General features: G+C 43.3%; 3 protein-coding genes across 5 annotated transcripts; 2 read left to right on the top strand and 1 right to left on the bottom strand.

Annotated features, from left to right (window-relative positions):
- Positions 1–329: 329 nt before the first annotated feature.
- LOC135488222 (solute carrier family 15 member 4-like) lies at positions 330–8,548 on the bottom strand. 3 transcript variants are annotated; one of them, XM_064772725.1, is made up of 10 exons: positions 8,483–8,548; positions 7,810–7,847; positions 6,241–6,421; positions 5,923–6,106; positions 5,380–5,497; positions 4,769–4,892; positions 4,347–4,406; positions 3,772–4,009; positions 3,241–3,336; positions 330–1,292 (listed from the first exon to the last, which is right to left on the bottom strand). In XM_064772725.1, exons 2-10 carry the CDS (start codon positions 7,833–7,835, stop codon positions 913–915), a joined length of 1,407 nt encoding a protein of 468 aa, XP_064628795.1. In that variant the 5' UTR covers positions 7,836–7,847; positions 8,483–8,548; the 3' UTR covers positions 330–912. The 3 variants fall into 3 exon arrangements, with proteins under 3 accessions (XP_064628795.1, XP_064628796.1, XP_064628794.1); XM_064772726.1 differs by lacking the exons at positions 7,810–7,847; positions 8,483–8,548 and adding an exon at positions 7,623–7,648; XM_064772724.1 differs by lacking the exons at positions 7,810–7,847; positions 8,483–8,548 and having other exon boundaries at positions 6,241–7,130.
- LOC135488221 (solute carrier family 15 member 4-like) lies at positions 8,372–12,415 on the top strand. Its single transcript, XM_064772723.1, has 7 exons — positions 8,372–9,196; positions 9,299–9,482; positions 10,085–10,193; positions 10,519–10,630; positions 10,902–11,202; positions 11,434–11,529; positions 11,771–12,415. Exons 1-7 carry the CDS (start codon positions 8,465–8,467, stop codon positions 12,205–12,207), a joined length of 1,971 nt encoding a protein of 656 aa, XP_064628793.1. The 5' UTR covers positions 8,372–8,464; the 3' UTR covers positions 12,208–12,415.
- Positions 12,416–13,231: 816 nt separating this feature from the next.
- LOC135488311 (ras-related and estrogen-regulated growth inhibitor-like) lies at positions 13,232–17,746 on the top strand. The gene is made up of 5 exons (XM_064772869.1): positions 13,232–13,516; positions 14,688–14,744; positions 15,145–15,218; positions 15,907–16,117; positions 16,523–17,746. The coding sequence occupies exons 1-5, from the start codon at positions 13,393–13,395 to the stop codon at positions 16,693–16,695; spliced, it is 639 nt and encodes a 212-aa protein (XP_064628939.1). The 5' UTR covers positions 13,232–13,392; the 3' UTR covers positions 16,696–17,746.
- The last annotated feature ends 586 nt before the right edge of the window (positions 17,747–18,332 follow it).

Raw genomic sequence — 18,332 nt, 5'->3', positions numbered from 1 at the left:
CTCGACCAAGATTGCACCAGCGATGCTTTCGCAGACTTCGGAAAGAGCATGTATTCGACATTTCTACTAATGTTGAACATCCTTAAAATTGATGACTTCAGGTTGAGTCATTATCTCCACGTTTACATTCTACACTTCGCCTTCATTATGGTCGTCACAATTCTTCTTGTGAATTTCCTTGTGGCGATCATGGCGACGCAGCACGCGGAGACAACAACGCATGGGCAGATGATCAGGAAACTCCACCAACTTGATGTGGCGCTCACTGTTGAAAGAAGGGTGTCCAAAGTTTTTAGATGCTGCGGAAAGAAGAAACTCAAACGAAGGGAAGAAAATGATGAAGACGTTTACATCCGGGTTATAAAGATTAATAAACACTAAAACATTGTTTATATCAAGAGTTACTCTGTTGTTTTCAAGCCAAAAATCACTGACCAGTAATTAAATCATGAACACATTGCGTATTTTCTTCGATAATTTTTGTTGATAAATGGATAATCTGTTGTTTTTCACGACGGACGTATACCACTTGCGATGAATTTGGTCCTGAGATCATGTACATTCTCGCTTGAAAGATGCCAGACTTGCAATTGCTTCCTCAGTAGGAGGGGTGAAACAAGAACATTTTCGCCTCAGCAGGCCAACCACCGCTGGCAAAATCTCGCGTCCCGCTATATGGTATTCGATCCGGCGACGCGATAACATGGGAGACTGATCAATCGTCTGAAAAGGATGGGGGGGGGGAGTTTAAAACTCCTCGCTAAGTCATCGACCCGGACTTGGCATCGTCTTCTGCCGAGGAATCGACTTGTGTACCACAAGGCCTTAGGATTTGGGAGAAGGCATTTGACACGGTTTTAAGGTCATGATCGAAAGAGTCCGGCTCTACTTTACAAATCACTATCTTGAATCTCACTGAACGGGACTTTCTGCAATTAGGAGAGGGTTATTCGTCAAACTATTCGTACACCCAGCCTTGTCGTATTTGTACTCAACTCCAACATGCCACCTGGCGGTCAGAATTATAAACAATATCAAGCAAACAAATGCAAGTCCAGCTAAGATAAAAAAGAATATCTCCAATTTGCACTCGTAGCAAATTTTCGTGATGTCATCTTCGCATACCAGTCGGCAATTGGGGTTTCCATGGTCCCATTCAAAAATCCACCTGTTGTAGCCGATCAGGCTGATGATGCAGGAAAGAAAACTTGCCAGGCCCGAGAACAGCCAGAATATACCCAGGCCTAGTCCCCGCATGCCCTTTGGAATCTGCGAATACACCAGTTCGATACCTGAAACAAAGATTTTATAAATTTCTCTTTTGTAGTATAGCGTTTTTTAAATCACGTTTACAAAAGAAATTTCCTGCATGCGCAAATAAATGTGTAAATAATCTGAACTCGTAAAAGATGAGCTATATGTAGGTTGTATCATGGAATTAGAAAATTTCCAATTGCGTTAAAAGGCCATATATCAAGGTTTTTTGCCATTTTCTGCTGTAAGACGATTTCAAAAGTGTACCTAACACTTTATACAATACAGAAAACCAAATGCAATTAGCTCCATCCATTTTGAAGATATAGCCAATTATGTGTTTGACAACTTGATTACCTAATCAGGCTAGCAACTGGCTTGTTAGAGCCAGGCGGTGGGTTCAGCAAAAGTTGTGATGTAGATCAGGTTATCTGTACATGTCATGCAATCATAAAAGCAGGAGGGCCTTAATTAATTATGCACACCTGGAAGTAATGTGTTTCATTCACTATGGTGTATTGTGTGGCTCCGAATTGTGTCAAGGATAGCACAAAGAACAATCGAATGACGGATGGGACCCATTTTCATGAATTTCCAAAGCCAGTTGAACGAGAGAGGAGGAAGCTGTGGATTCGGAAGTGCAAACGTTTGGAGTGTTGGAAGCCTGGGCCTTCGGCCAAACTTTGCAGTGATCACTTTATCGATACGGATTATCACATGAAGCCGGATATCTGCATCCAACTGAATATTAAATGCCACTTGTTAAAAACAGCTGTTCCAACCATGTCAATTGCATTTAATGCCCGAGGCTGCTGAGGTCGGTTGTTATACATAATGTGTAGGCCCTATTGGGGCCTGTGATACCGCATAGTGTCTTCTTGTGTTCCAGCCATAGCAAGGTGACAGCGACACAGGTCAGTGTCAGTGACAGCCACTGTCAATGACAGATTATTGTCATCTGACATCTAGGCCTATCTAACGTTGCACGGCATTATATCGTCACGTCAAGATGATTGTGCATAATACCGTCACTTTTCAATAGTAGTTCAGCGTCATGACATAACTGGCGATACAACACTGACGAGGCGAAACAATATTGTGCAACATTAGTCTGTTCAAAAATCATACATGTTATGCATCTGCAACAGTCTATCAATGTCTTCTTTGCTATATCGGCAGGTCTGCCATGCAAGTTGATTAACCACAAATTCTGATCACTTTCGTCCGAATGATCACTCATTATGATCTAGTGATATTAATGGCTCGAACATGTACGGCTCAACGTTTAAATATCCTTCTGTATCGACCAAAACATCCTCAAATTCACTGCTCTCACTCTCTGAACTGTATGCGGAAGCCATCTTGCTTTGTTCTGACTGACCTGATCTACGTCATCAAAAATCCCTAGCGGCCACATGTGGAACTAATCTAAAGTTGTGTGTGGTGGGAAATTCAAATAGTTTAAAATTGAAAATTGAAATAACTAAATAATGACTTTATTATTAGAATTTTTTTAATGTCTGGGATCTTGTTTTTTTAACCCTCAACATATTTCATGAGTATCAAGCATGTTTTCAAACCTTGATATATGGCCTTTAATGTGTGATAGAAATAAAATTTCAGCCTTGCCATTGTGTAGACTGGTGTACAAACACTAAGAATACCAAGTTTCATATGCATAAAAACTGCATTACCGCGTTTCTGTTTTCCTGGAACACCAGTGATTACGAAAGGTATGCTATAGTTCCTTCAAAGTCATCTACGAGTCTGAACCGCGACACAAACAAGAGCATATGTTTCATTTGAGCAACGGCTCAAACTCTGCCACAAGAGCGCCACTGACTGCCACAATCAGACAGCAGCATATATATTTTGAAAATGAAACAGTGCCCTGAGGAAAAGGTTGGGCGTGTAAGCTCTACTGCCACCCTGAAAACCTTTTCTTTCGTACATATTTTTGCAAAGTGATACACAAAACAATCTTACCCGCTACACTGGCAAGCGAGTCGCTGATACCCATCAGGAAATATTGCGGAAACTGCCAAAGTATGGACATCTCAGCTGCGTAATAAGTATGGTTGTCTGCAAAAAAGTAGAATACAGCACACAATTGTTACACCCCGAACGCAGTATAGTGGACCGGCCTCATCCTCTCGCCCGGTACATAGGATGGACGATCAGGATGACGAAATTGACTGGGAGTACAACAATTGCGAAAACTTCACCTACACAACCAAACTCAAGAGGAGTCATTTTGTCTTCTACAGTCTGAAATTGAGTGACAATTTCATTAAATATTCTCCCTTGCCTTGCCCGATCCGCAATTTATAGATGCCCGCCTTACTGAAGCTTTTGTTATTGGAGATCACTTCGAAAAAAACAGTACTGCATGGGCGGACATAATCAGTAATTTCGAGGAATCCTCCTGGCAGAGGTGTCTACTAAAGGAAACTCTTCACCTTCTGTCAAAAACATACATATATATTAGCTCACCTTGTATATTTTGCTTTTACTTACCTACTGTTTGAGTAATAGCAGTTGCATTGCTTTGCCAGTATAAATTCCGCCTATAATTCTCCACCCCTCCCGCCAGGGCGACGCTAGCAATAGCGAACACAATCCCTATGATCATCCTGGCTCGCATACTCAGGGGCCGTCCGATCGACTCCAGGTGGGGCAGGATGGAGATTTGGATGACAGGAATCAAGATGGCGACCACGCCAGCATGGATGAGGTACATCCAGGCAACAGGCATCTGTGGTAAACATCAAAAAGATAAAACCAGTTAAAACAAACGAACACTTTTGAAATGAACTTCTTTTAGTATATGTATACAACGCCTACTTATATTTAAAATAATCTTCAAGGCATATGTTCATTAACCATGATTCACTAGTTATTACGACTCGTCTATTGGCAATCGTATTTACGTGTAGAGTTGAAAAAAAATTAGAAAAGAGAATGGAATAATATCTTTCGTTTTGTTTTTTATCTACTTTGGGTCTATTTCTAGCAGGGAATGAACCCAGGGAATGAACCGAGTCGCCGGCAGGCTTGTTTTCCGTCACGAATGAATTATTCAGTGAACCTACCTTGAAACCGTTTACTTCAAGGTCCATGTGTAGGGCCTGGAATGGGTATGTCGTCAGCATCTAAATGCAAGAGACTTTCATCATAAATGAGAACGAAGAGGACAGCTTTTTCGGCTGGGAGGAGGGGGGGGGGAATCAACGGAAATACCACCACATCATTGTTTATAACGGTGAGCGGACTGGCCAGATGTATAGGAGGAGGTTGAGGAAAAAGAGGAGAGAATAATAAAAACAATAAAGAAGAAGAAGAAGAAGAAGAAGAAGAAGAAGAAGAAGAAGAAGAAGAAGAAGAAGAAGAAGAAGAAGAAGAAGAAAATGGTCAGCGGCGACTTCGCTGGTTATCTACTGTCCAATCAAAACCAACCAATGCTGCATAATCGGTGTACTAATCAGCAACGGACCAATCGCATACGAATATTTACCTGGTGATAAATCAGCCAATATGGTACGAGGATGAGGCTGATGACGGCAAGTAACCAGAATCGTCTTCCGTCTTGTCTGCTGTAAACCGTCTGGGTGCCGGCAGTATTGTCATCAGCAGACCAGCTGTGGGCAATGAAAAAAACAATCTGGTTGAATAATATTTCCCAGTATTTTGACCGGCGCCAGGTCGCACGTGAAAGATGGAACACTATTGAGGCTTCAGGTCCGCCCGTCACGAGACTAATCTTGCGCGGAGGTTTTAGGACGTACAAACTGTTTTTAACAATGATAAAACATGGGCTCTGGTTGGGCTGATGTGCACATTTTCTGGTCACATGAACACAAAAACAAGATTGCTGTCATCGAATTTCTTGGAAAGAAAGTTCTTTATGTTCAGTTCTCATTTACTTGTATCTAAAGCAATTACTGAAATATCATTTGTTGGGTGTGTTTTTAGCGTTGTTTGAAAGTGTCCTATTTTCGGGGAGGATACATAGTGTATGTATAGGATCGGTGTTCATTTTTACCGACAAGTTGACTTATCCTGAGACAGCCGGGTCTCGGCCTAAGATTAGGATCCCATACAGAAGTATGTCTGTTTATGTCTTACCTAGAATCATCAATTATTTCGTAACCTTCCCTGACTGTGTAACAGCAGCATGCCGCCCTAAGAGCGGGGAGGATAGCTCCTTTTCGAATAGTCTTCGATGGCAGATACCAAAGGCGCCCTATACACAAAAAATCCATGAGTTTATAAACACGTATCCATTCTACCACGGACGTTATATAATAGTATCCCATACTGTCAATAAGTCCGTGATTCTATAAAATTCAGCTATCAAGAAAGGTTTTGATAACAGATGACATATTCCGGTAGTACTTTTAAAATGTATATATCCTCTACCTTAACCAAACACACCATCTATCTCTAGTATGTAGAAATTGACCTCCGATAGATTTGCGCATATTTCTTTAACTGGGCGAAGCATATAGGGTGACTAAAGTCAACCAGCTGGAACAACCTATCCATATATCCTACCCTTTCCAAAGGAAATTTATCTAAAAACCCTGGTTATACCTTTTATTTTACCATGGCGAAGATTGCCACTTATCATCTCTAATGATCACATAATGAAGAAAGATGTTCTCTTACCACAGACGAATATCAGGAATGCTCCACCAAGACTAGCAGTGGCAATGACAAAACTAAGATGCATGGAATCCACGTACAGTTGAATGTAAGTCAGTCCCCCAATGGCCAGTAGACTACCACTGTTTGAAAGCCAGGAGAGCAAACTGAAGAAGTTGCCGACGCTGTAGGACTCTTGCCTCATGCGCTGAAAACAGAAGAGGGATGTTGAATACTTCGGAGCAGCTACAGCTATAGGACAGCTCAAGGTCAGGAGAGCTTTAATGAAAAGACTTATTTCGTATATATGTGGGTTGAAAAATTTTGAAATCGAACACTAACCTTTTTATCGAAGTCCATTCCTCTCAAAGCAGCCTCTTTGATGGCCTGGAATTCGACCTGATGTTCCGCCCCGAACCGGGCAGTGTTGGCGCGCACCATGCCGGAGCCAATCGAAATCAGGCAGACGATGAAGGTGATTGGCCAGCTGCATTCCTCCCACTGCATCCACTTTCGCGGCAACCTAGCGACCGTCATATTATAATAATTGTGAACACTGGTGTTCCCAAAGTTTGTGCTGTACTTCTCAGTACCTTCCTCAAGATACCCGTACATCTCAGTACCTTCCTTAAGGTATTCTGCTGATGACGATTTGGCGTTATCCGCAGTATTTGTCAGATTCTCCGTAATATTTATTGAAACACTCCGTACCTGACTAGAACACATGGAAGGAATTTTCGCACCATCCAACTGGTTTAGATGCGAGACTAAAACAAGCCAGTAAACATAGCCAGCGAGATAGACCAGATACCCCAGACATATTGTCTTGAAGTTCCCAAGGAGTAGATCCGCAATCAAGCTCCCGAAGAAGGCGGAACTATAAGATATCCCAATGAAAATGAAGGCGAGGTAAAGTGCGTTTATTTCCGTCCATCGCAGTGGTTGCCCGTTCACGAAGACCACGATCCCGCCAAGGAACGCAAAGAAGGCGATCCGCTCCAAGATGTCGGAGACGAGGATACACCAAAAACCGATCAGGAATGAGTACAGCCTCTTGGAGATGAGAGACTTGGGCATGGTGGTATGAGGTACGTTAGGTAAGCCCAGTGCATGCGGATAGACCTCAATGGAAGGCACTTGAACAGCCCAGCGGAATCAATACAGATATCTAAGTTGTTTTTCAAAATGATTGTATCTAGGTCAGCTGTTAAATCATATACAGTGGAACCTCCCTCAGCGGTAACCTCTCTATCAAGAACAACCTCTCCATAAAAGGGACACTCGTTTAAGTCCCAAATTGGTTGTTTCCATTCAATTTGACCTCTCTCAGGACACCTCTCTATTGAGGACAGCACTTGTCAGCCCCGAGGGTGTCCTTGATAGAGAGGTTCTACTATATATCATCACGCGCACGAGACCTGGTGTTCCCCACTATAGGCCTACATCCACCACTTGACCTAAAGTCATTTGGGTTAAGTCTCGATAGTGTCGAACAAACATTATAGGCAGGTTCCGTAAATCTCACGAAAAGCTACCGACGACTATTTTATCGACGATTTCATAGAAAACTCTGCGATTCCTCCTACTATCAAGGATCATTCACTCGAGTCGCGAAAATGAATTAGCATAGGACTTGATTGACAAAGTTTTGTACTTCGTCGTCCGTAAAATTGAAAGGGTTGCGAAACCTTCCAATCGTTGTATACAGGAACGACGTCACTCACCAGAAATCCATATACGACAGAGGTTTTAGCAAGAAAACCCCGGTCGTCCTAGTTAAGTCGATCCTAAAAAGGGGATTGAATTTTGAATTGAATTGAAATTTACATTTACATGTATATACCGCAAATCAAAATTTTGCTCTAATGCGGTGATGCGCTGAATCATTCTACATGTATACTGACAACCTACCGTACAACGGACACGTGACTTCTCATTAGTCTTCAAATCTATAAGTGCAAATAGGAAAACAAGCCTTAAAGAGACATCGTGGGATTTGCTTGGCCAGGAGGATAATACCCGTGATTGCAACCATGCGCCGCCACTTGCATCACACTCGATTACGGCCTGCTATAGTTTTTTTATTTGCCGGGTCTATTTGGCAAGCCGCTCGCCGAACAGGCATCTTTTTTTGTCCTGTTTGGAGAGCCGCTTGCCAAACAGCACTAAAAAGCCACCCTGTTCGGCCAGCCGGGCTTGCCAAACAGGTAAAAAATCTACCCTGTTTTGCGAGCTGGAGACTTTACTTTAATATTAATGAGTTCGGCTCTCCATTCAGGACAAAAAAAGTCGCTGTTTGATAAGCCGGGCTTACCAAATAGTCACTTCCTTTTTTATTTAGGATCATTTCGGGGAAAAGAAATTCTATGATTAATTTATTCATTTATGTCGGGTCAAGTCTCATGTGATATAATTATCATGACACAATTCAACTTATACTAACAGTGTGTATACGTGTATACATGTAAAATGTATGATGATCTTACACAAAGTGACATGAACGAACGACAATTCTGTTGATCACGGGTTATTAGATTCAATTTGACAGCACAGAGATACCATCACCATGAACCGGGTGACTTACGGCTCAGTTCCTTTCATCTCCCGGAGGCTGCAGTCCTTCATAATCGGATTCTGGTGTATCTTAGCCTCTGACATCCTGGAACACGTTGCCTTCTACACCTTGCTTGGCGGGATCGTGGTCTTCCTGAACGGACAGCCCCTTCAGTGGACGGAAATAAACGCGCTATACATCGCCTTCATTTTCATCGGGATAACGTATTCTTCCGCCTTTTTCGGCAGCCTGATAGCAGACCTTTTCCTGGGAAACTTCAAGACAATATGCCTTGGTTATGTAATCTATATTGCCGGATACGGTTCTTGGCTGTATTTGGTGACAAATTTGACGCAGCTAAGAGTTGTTGCTCTCCCCGATATGTGTTCGCGATATGAAACTCCTAACAATTCTACAGGAGAACTGAGTGTGATGGAGAACCGGCACTCACAAATATACATCAACAATGCGATTACACCGGAAAACCACCTTGTTGGCATCATTGGTAACATAAGCTCTGTAAATCAGACAGCAATGACTCTTGCGACGACGCATCGCCAATGGATGCATTCGCAAAACTGCAGCTGGCCTATTATATTCATCATGTGTGTTATAGCACTTGGGTGTGGCTTGGTCCGCGCCAACACTGCCAGATTCGGAGCCGAGCATCAGATGGAGTTCCATGCGATCAAGAAGCTCGCTTTAACAGGAAAGAACGAGTCTGTTGCCAACAGGGATAGAAAAGTGAGTACATGTATTTATGACAAAACAACAGATTTCAAAGAGGAGAGGGACCGAGTAAGCAAATTGTATCTCTTACATTTATATTTTGATTCTTCGTTACAGTATTTGAAACAGGAGTCCACTAACGTCCGCGATTTCTTCAGCCTGTTGTCCTGGCTCTCTAACAGCGGCAGCCTGTTGGCCATCGGGGGTCTGACCTTCATCCAATTCCATGTGGACTACATGCATCTCAGCTTCGTCATTGCTACGTCCTGTCTTGTTGGCGCTTTTGTCATTTTTGTTTGTGGTAAGGATTGCACGATTATTGTTGTGGCGAGTAGCAGCGTCGTCTAGTGGGTAAAGGTATCGGCCTTATGATGAAATGGTCGTGGATTCGATTCCTTCCACTACTACGCTCGTTTGCAACGCGGAGAAAATGACTTATCACGACTGCTTTTTCCTAAGTGACGTAAAACTGAGATTCCTATCTGATATCTATATAAAGGCGTAAAAGCAAATACTCCACCCTGGAAATGAAAGTAGCTTGGCAGTGCTTTACTTTGTGCTTCTTCATCCCGCATGGAGCAACTTATAATCTCTCCACCTTTTTCGGTATTTCCCAGCAGCTAGCCCAAATTGGCGCGTAAACGCAGTGGCACGCAGAAACACTTATCCCGCCTTGTAGAAGACTGGGTAGATGTCTCGGGAGAATTACTCATCCCAGTACAGAGCAAACGTTCTTCGACCCAACCCCAACCCTCTCCTATAAGCCAGATGACGAACGCGGGCTGTCTCGGGAGACGTTTAACCTACGAGGATAACTGATACCTCCGAATGTCGCGAAAAAGTGACCCTGTGAGTGCGATTCAAAGGTCTTAAACTACATGTACGTGCACCTTTTTTTCTTAGGTCGTCTGTGGTACCTGCCGTCCAAAACTATTCCAAAAGAAGCAATTCTCTCCGCCTTGAAAGCTACCTGTTGCAGGACAAAACAGGGATATGAAGTAATTGAAACAAGGTAAGATTGCGGCTTAGTCCGGTTCAGATATGTTTAAATCATGGATAGAAGACAGCGTCCCTTCTAGTGCGGCATTGTGTATTCTTAAATTATGTTGTTCGGAGAAGTAACGGTCCTGCTGGAAGCCATTTTTGTATGAAAAACCGACTTACCTCATGTCCTAGTTGTCCTTTTAAGCAGCTCCATCATTATCTTGAAGCAGAATTTTCAGCTCCCTGTCGCATTGGCCAATGAGAAGCTCCCAATGGGTTATTTACGCGAATTCAATCCAACATGTTTCGCTTTGGTGATACTTGTATTTCGAACTGTATCTTGTCTTCCCCAGCGCAAGCACAGACGGCGCGGATCACCAGTACAACGAAGAAGATGGTAAAAGATTCTGGTTCCTGGCCATCATCTGTCTCATCCTCGTTCCCTACTGGCTTATTTATCACCAGGTATATAATAGGGCCATGTCAGTTAAGAAGACTCATAAATTAACTGTGGCGGGCCATGACAATTATGCTAAGGATCAGACACTTTTCTGAAAGTGGCTGCCATTACTTTTCTGGGATTCTTACAAGTAATAGATCAGATTCAGCATACAACATGGAGCACCACACTTTGGCTCTGTTGCCGAAGTCCGTGTTGTCATTTTTGTCCTTTGGTGGCTCAAGGACACACACCACACAACAAAATAAACCTTGTAACAATTTCTTGTACCTTCAGATGCTTACGACATACTTCTTCCAAGGTGTCCACATGGATCTCGTTGTCAACGGTTTCCAGCTTCCTGTCACCTGGATGTACCTCATTCAGGCGGGCGTGGTCGCCATCTTGATTCCTGTCATCCAAATCTCCATCCTGCCCCACCTGGAATCAATCGGACGGCCCCTGAGTATGCGAGCCAGGATGATCATAGGGATAGTGTTTGCTATAGCTAGTGTTGCGCTGGCCGGAGGGTTGGAGCACGTGCGGTTGAATACCTACTGGGAGGGGAATAGTACTCGAATGAAAACACAGACGATAAGTAAGTGCTCAGGAGGAGGTAACATGATGACGTCAGGTCACGTGATTGTGCCATCAGCGGTCGTCGTGTGCGATGCGAATCTCAAAATTTTAGAATAGTTACGCTGACGAGCTTTCAAGTAGATGTTGGTTTTGGCAGATGCCGCGATATGTGATTATACGCACATGTACACGTCCGCTCAAATAACCTCCCTAATACAATTTGTTTCGAGCCATGCGTTTCTGATTACAGATAACGATACTTTCGATGCAACAGAGATGTCTGTTCTTTGGCAATTTCCACAGTATTTTCTTATGGGTATCAGCGACTCATTCGCAAGCGTAGCAGGTATGTATGCTATAGAGAGGTTAAGCAACGTTCCGAATAACATGTTATCAGCGATCGACGTAAGGACCCGGATGCATGGACATAAAATCGTGCACTGCAATCGGAATATGAGACAAAGGACTACCCTATTTGGAGTGATCAGGAATGAGAGAAATAAAATTATGATATTTGCTTATAACCCTTTGCCCGCTCCTGAACATGCCCCTGAATTTGTCTCTTAATATACAATTGTCTTTTTTAGGGATAGAACTGGTATATTCGCAGATCCCCAACGGCATGCGTGGACTAGGGCTGGGTATATTCTGGCTGTTCTCGGGGCTGGCTAGCTTTCTTTCCTGCATCATTAGTCGGATCGGATACAATCATTGGTTATTTGACTGGGATGTCGGCAACCCCAATTGCCGCCTGGTATGCGAAGATGACATCACAAAGATTTGCTACGAGTGCAAAATGGAAAATTTTTTCTTCATTTTTGCCGGACTTGCATGCCTCTGCCTGATTTTATTCGTTTTTGTAACATACAGATGGAATGTAGGGTTAGAGTACAAATATGATCAGAAGGAGTGTAGTACCAACAGCGTAACAAGGGACCAAGGGTTCGTAGCAGAGAGCCTGCTGGGTTCTGTTATAACGAGCACTGGAGAATCGGCACCTGACTCCTCGAGCGTTGGCCTATAATACCCTCAGTTCGAGATAAGATCGCCAGGAAAAAACCCAATGTGCTGATTCTCTGGGGCAATGATCTCGCGCATGACACACGCACTAATCCAAAAAACAACTAACTCCTCCGCTTTTCTTCCAAGATGGCCGTCTCACCAGTTCCAAAGAACGACATTTCGTCCGAATTCAAATGCAATGATTGTAAGTCTCTTCAAATTAAACTAAAATTTTAAAGATAAAAAAATTGTTTTCTTTTGTTTTCTTCTAATATCTGCATTTTCGCCAGAAACTGAAAGTTCTTGCGCCATTGAGAAATGAATCGGACACCTAGGTTTGACATATTTGGCGCGAGAAACTATGTACTGGCCACACTCGGCTCGCGATATAAGATCATGATGATGACCATTTTCCTCTCATCGACATATAGTGAATAGAAAGTAGTAGTGCTTGAAGCAGCTCTCTGGTTTCTCTCGGAAGCAGCCAAAGTGAAAGTAACGCGCCGGTGTAAGTTTTAAACACATTCTTTCTGGCCTCCCGAGGTTAGGGAGAGTGACAAGGCCGATCCACTTCTATCCTACATCTGCAACCTACTCGCTCTGCTCGCTTATGAATTAATTTACCGCAGAGCAGTGAAATCCACACGTAAATATTTTTGCAGGTGATAATTACTGTGGATAGATGTGAAATTCTGGAAACATTTAGTGAGGTACAGGTATATCAACTCGGAGCTATCAACGACGTGAATGTATACGGACTTGTTTCGTTAAATCTTTGACGTTCAAGCTGCTGAATGACTTCGCTTATTGCAAGAGAATTTATTGAAAGAAAAAACTATTTTCGAAGCCCATAGCCAGTTGGTACAATCTACCGGAAGAGAGCAAATGCCTGACGTTTTTACGCTATATAGCCTTGGTGGAGCAGCGAAACATGCTTTAAAATGATTTAGAATCAAGTAGACTATCTGGGATGGTGTGAAAAAGGAAGAAATTCATGATTGTGGAAATGATTTAAAGGAAAAGAAGATTTTTGTGTTCGCTCGGTTAGTTAGAAAGAAATTTCTTACGGAAGGATTACAAAATTCTTACATATATTTCAAAATCATTCGTCCGGCCGGGATCATTTCGTTGGCAAATACCACCACGGTATGCTATTCACACACTGGGGCAATAGTTTTTCAATGATCTGAGCTTTTTCCTCGGCAATATGAGCTCGAATAACTCTACACCAAATAGCAGCGAGCCCAGGCCCATCCTTCGGCGGAAGCGGTCGTCGTTTTCGGACATTGTGAAAATAGTGTTGCTGGGAGGTGAAGGCGTGGGCAAGAGCGGTAGGTACATTTTGCATTATCAAGTAGAGTGGAATCTCCCTTAGCGGACGGCTCTCTATTATGGACACTAGCTTTGGTCCCAAAGTGGTAGTTTCCATTCAATTTGACCTCTCTAATCAGGACACCTCTCTATTAAGGACACAACTGTCACTGACACTGTGGGTGTCCTTACGAGAGGTTCTATTGTATGCCATCTGTTGCACGATTTTCTCTTTTGTGTTAATGCTGACGTGTTATATTCCTTGAGTTTTTTACTGACAACACATGAACACTTTATATGATTCATCCAACATGTTGCACCCCGGGCCTTTATTCAGAGATTTTGAAGTTGCAAAAATGGTATGCCCGGGACATATCACTTTAATGATATCTTATCAACTCTTCGGCGATACTATGAAAGAAAACTCTCTTCACGGCTCTTGGAGAAATCTGTTGACCATAACTTACAACGTGATTGCGGATTTGTCACAAGTAATCCTGAGGTTATACCTGTAGGAGCTTAGTCGCGACAAAATGATTTTTCCTGACTTCTCTCGTTTATAGCATTCTCTGAAGACGGACCTTAGGTTAAAGTTGCATTGGTTGTGAGGAGTTATATTTGAAGTTATATCCGAGGTACCTGCCATTAAAAATACGGAATGGTCAGCTAATGTTTACTTCTGAAAGCCCCGTGGCTCTAAAGTAATCCATACACCTGTTTAACGATAGGGTATGAAATCCTGGGAATGAAATAGATGTTCTTACTCAGCAGTATGGAATTTCTTCCCAGTAATAGACCAATCTTTCTCTGACAATAACTCTACTTCCTCGCCCCGCTTACTGATTCAGGTATGAGAGAATCTAATTGACTCTCTCGAGCAAATATCGTGTGGGGAATTTTTGATTTCCAAGTAAACAAAAGAGATTGTTTAAAAAATTCGATCCCTGGGAGATGTACACTCTCAGAGAAAAGAGTTCAAGAGGTGTGCTACGGCAGTTGATAGAACCCCAAGATGCTCAATGGAACCCTCGGAAGGGAAAATGTACTTATAAGAAATCTGGGGTGCTAACTTTGTAAAGCAAAAAACTCTGTTCAATTGATGAACATGATTTTTTATGCCACCCCTTATCCCGTTTTTTTGTAGCAGTTAGGCAGTATCTTGCATTTAATACACTCCATTTTCTCTTTCAGCAATAACCGTTCGATTCCTGACGAAAAGATTCATCGGAGAGTATGACCAGACTATAGGTAAGTACTTGTAGGTTTTGATAGCTTATGGTCTATTTGAAGAAGGTCCAAAACTTCTCCCAGCCGCGATCCCGAAGTTGCCGGGAAGTAATTGGAACCAACTGCTCATCCCCACAGCAGTGTACGCACTGACGTCCAAGAATGGACGAAGAAGAACATAGCCTGTACGTTCCGTTCACAGGTCAGGTCCTCGAGGATGAAAAGGAGTCACTTGAATCCGGGCAAAAAGCGCTAATTCGTATAGGGATTCTCATTAGATTGTCTTTAGGTCGCGTTTAGACTCCTCCATGCAGTCCATTTCGACATCCTGATCGTCCTGTATACCGGGTGAGAGGACGAGGCGGTCCACTGCGTTCGGAGTGTAGTCGCCAGCCTTATGATAGATTTTTGGTAATTTCAGAGAACAAATATCGCCACAACACGATGATCGACAATGAAACTGTCCTCATAGAAGTCATAGATACGTGCTCAAAGGTAGGCTATAGTGTCTATCGCTTTTGTACCTGAGCAACTATCTTGCATTATTTGCCACGTCCGGGAATGAGACGAGGATGGCAAACCGAGGTTCCTTGTACCTAATACCTTTGCCGGGGCAAGCAAAACAACTCATGTGTGAGAAGCAACTCATATGTGAGAAGCCTGAGGAGGGGTACCCTCGGAGGCCGAAAACGGAGGTTGCTATTCACACCATACTGCACCAATGGATTACTATTGCACCTATGGATTACTATTGGGCAAAAGGCCTACTACACGTCAAAAGCAATATTCCTCTAATTCTGGCGCCAGTGGTTTTCAATACTCGATATTTCATTAAACGAGAACCTGACTCTTAGGATGCTCTATTCACTGCTTGGTTCTTGCGTTCAACGCCGGTGTGACAGCGGATATAGTCCCCCTGGAGTCATAGTCCGGTAGCATTGTATTTGACCAATTAAGCAGCATGATCTATTGTACCGCTAACCCTAACCAAAACATTTAGCAATGCGGGCTATTGTTACACGGACTATCAGCCCTAGGACTACTATCCCTTGCACACCGGCTCGCCCATGGCCACTGCCTCTTTTGAAGATCGACTCTAAATTGCGTCATCGACGTGACTCGCAACCGGTACGTTACCCCACGCATGTTTTGCTTAATCTCTCTAGTTTGCATATCATTCCAGCCAGAATCGCTGAGCATCAAGGAAGATAACATACGATGGGGTGACGCCTTCATGATAATCTATTCCATCACCGGACGGAAAGGCTTCGACCAGGTCAACGAGTTTAGGAAAAAGATACAGGAGATCAAGAAATCCTCTCAGGGCATTCCGATTATGGCACTGGCGAACAAGGCTGATCTCGGACACGCGCGGCAGGTCACCACAGCAGAAGGTAATGACAGTATCATCGAGAATCGGCAACCACCTCCCCGAGTGTTGTCCACCTCTCCGAGTCGAGGCTCACGACCTCTTCGAGTCATGGCTAACAACGTCACCGAGGGAACCCATCCTCAGATTGACTCTAAACTGAACCCTTTTATGGACTGTATAAGCCCTATACAATGTTCAGTTTCCTCATTGGGTGAGGCCATGAATGCACGAAATCAAACGGAGGTTGATAATCTGATGTTGAAGAAGTCAAAGTTAGGCTTATTGCGCTTTTTAAAGTTATCCTATGGCGCAGAAGATTCCGTAAAGAGTGGCCAAGTTACTTGCTTAGAAAGCCTTCTGTGTGGACAACTGATGGCAAAGCCACCACTTCGTATGCATCATCAAAACTCACCTTCATATTTTTCAGGAGAGAAACTAGCTACGGAAGCAGGCTGTCTGTTCTCTGAAGTCTCAGCTTCCGAGGATCCCGAGTCAATCTACGAGGCCTTTTACGAACTTTGCCGAGAGGTCATTGCCACTCGGAGGCGGTCAAGAACTTTCTTAGATCGTGTGTTTGGCTTGAATTCTTACAAGAAGTGAGGTGAATTTTTTAAAGTTCAGCACGCGGGACGAGTTAACCCAATCTCCCTATGAGAGGATAGCTTGCATTTGCTCCGTAGCAAAAGTACGCTAAACGGGTGCTAGTATCACTAAGCAACCGTTACCAACAGCGAGGCGTGGAGATTGGAGTTCTCCATGTAAAACCAGGGAAAGGGTGGAATTCGGTTACTGGTCACGGAAAGGATGGAAGTCTGTTATCATTCAGGGAAAGGACTGGCATCTGTGACAGTGGAGGAAATGGCGGCATACATCATAGAGTTCCGACCTTACTAGTTTGAGTAAGGCATGAGACTAGTGGCGTCGCCTGGCGTTAGAAATGGGAACTAGATATAGTTGGACCAACCGTAAATATAGTGAACCATCAAAAAATTTGAACAATCCGTTGTAAAATGTTTGTGTACGAAAAGCAGTTCGTAAAACATTCCCGTACACTTAAAAAATCTGTGAACAACATTATCTCGCGAGAATCTCCTTTAAAAATCAGGGTGGGGAGATTCCGATTAAGTGTGTATTTAACGTCCGAGTTTCCTGGTAGAATTCTACTGAAATTGTTGTTCACTGAATGACACTTCCCCCTATGGGCCTATGGGTTAACCCACTTTTCAACAAATGCATCAATGGTCCGGTCGAGGGATGGAAAAGGAAGTACACTAGGTATATGATATATACAGCGTGAGTCAGAAAAAGTATATGGAAGCTACTGTGTCTTCGAATCCGACTAGGACTCACCAGAAATAGGGGACCCGTACATACTGACATAAGGTTTGACCATTGGGCGTCTACATTTTGGCCAGAATTTGAAATTCTATCCTATTCAAAATAAAGTGAATGCCAATTTCATGGGTGGGAATCTGTTCTATGGAAAACAAATGACTTTGTTTAGAAAGCGTTCTACTTCAGTATTTAAATTTCTAGCCAACAAGGTTGTCCCCATGGTCACCCCTTCCCCGATGGTCTTTTAAAGCTCACTGAAAAAGCAATGATGTTGAGTAATGTAGCCTCTCCTGGGGAGCTGTAAACACACATCCGATGAAATGCAGCTGCAGTTGATATTATTTAGTCCATGAAGCAAACACCCAAAAGTAACCTTCTGAGGTAGTCCAAGGTCAACCTAGACAGCGACCGTTCCACTGCGTCCGGAGTGTACATAGAGGTGCCTGGACAAGGAAGTCAACAAGCGACGCCAATGCCCCTGATTGGTCATTCGACGTCCATACCGTCAGCCACCTTTTCTGCGGTACGATCGTATATGATATGGTGGAGGTCCAACTAAAAGAAAAGGGTCAATGGCTGAGATTTTTGAGGCTAGCTCTAGATCTATTAGTGAATTATCTCACAATACTGAATTGATCAAATGTGAATATGCAAGAACTATAGCTGGCTTATTATAGAAGTGCTGCACAAGTTTGCGTCTGGTTTTTACGATAGGTTGTGACAATGTCTTTTTGCGACCAACCTACAACACCTCGGCGAGAGAGACGATTCGTCACTCCGAAGGCAGCCGACCGGCCTCGATCTGTCGCCCGGAAATCCAAGGAGGTTCAATTAGGATGGCGCAATGGATTGCCCAGGGAGTCTATTTCGTGGTATACGTTTGCAAACTTTAAATACCAATG

Source organism: Lineus longissimus, chromosome 5 (assembly GCF_910592395.1).
Source record: "Lineus longissimus chromosome 5, tnLinLong1.2, whole genome shotgun sequence".
Classification (NCBI taxonomy): domain Eukaryota; kingdom Metazoa; phylum Nemertea; class Pilidiophora; order Heteronemertea; family Lineidae; genus Lineus; species Lineus longissimus.
Note: the sequence above shows the minus strand (reverse complement) of the source record. Positions and strands in the feature narration are given on the sequence as shown.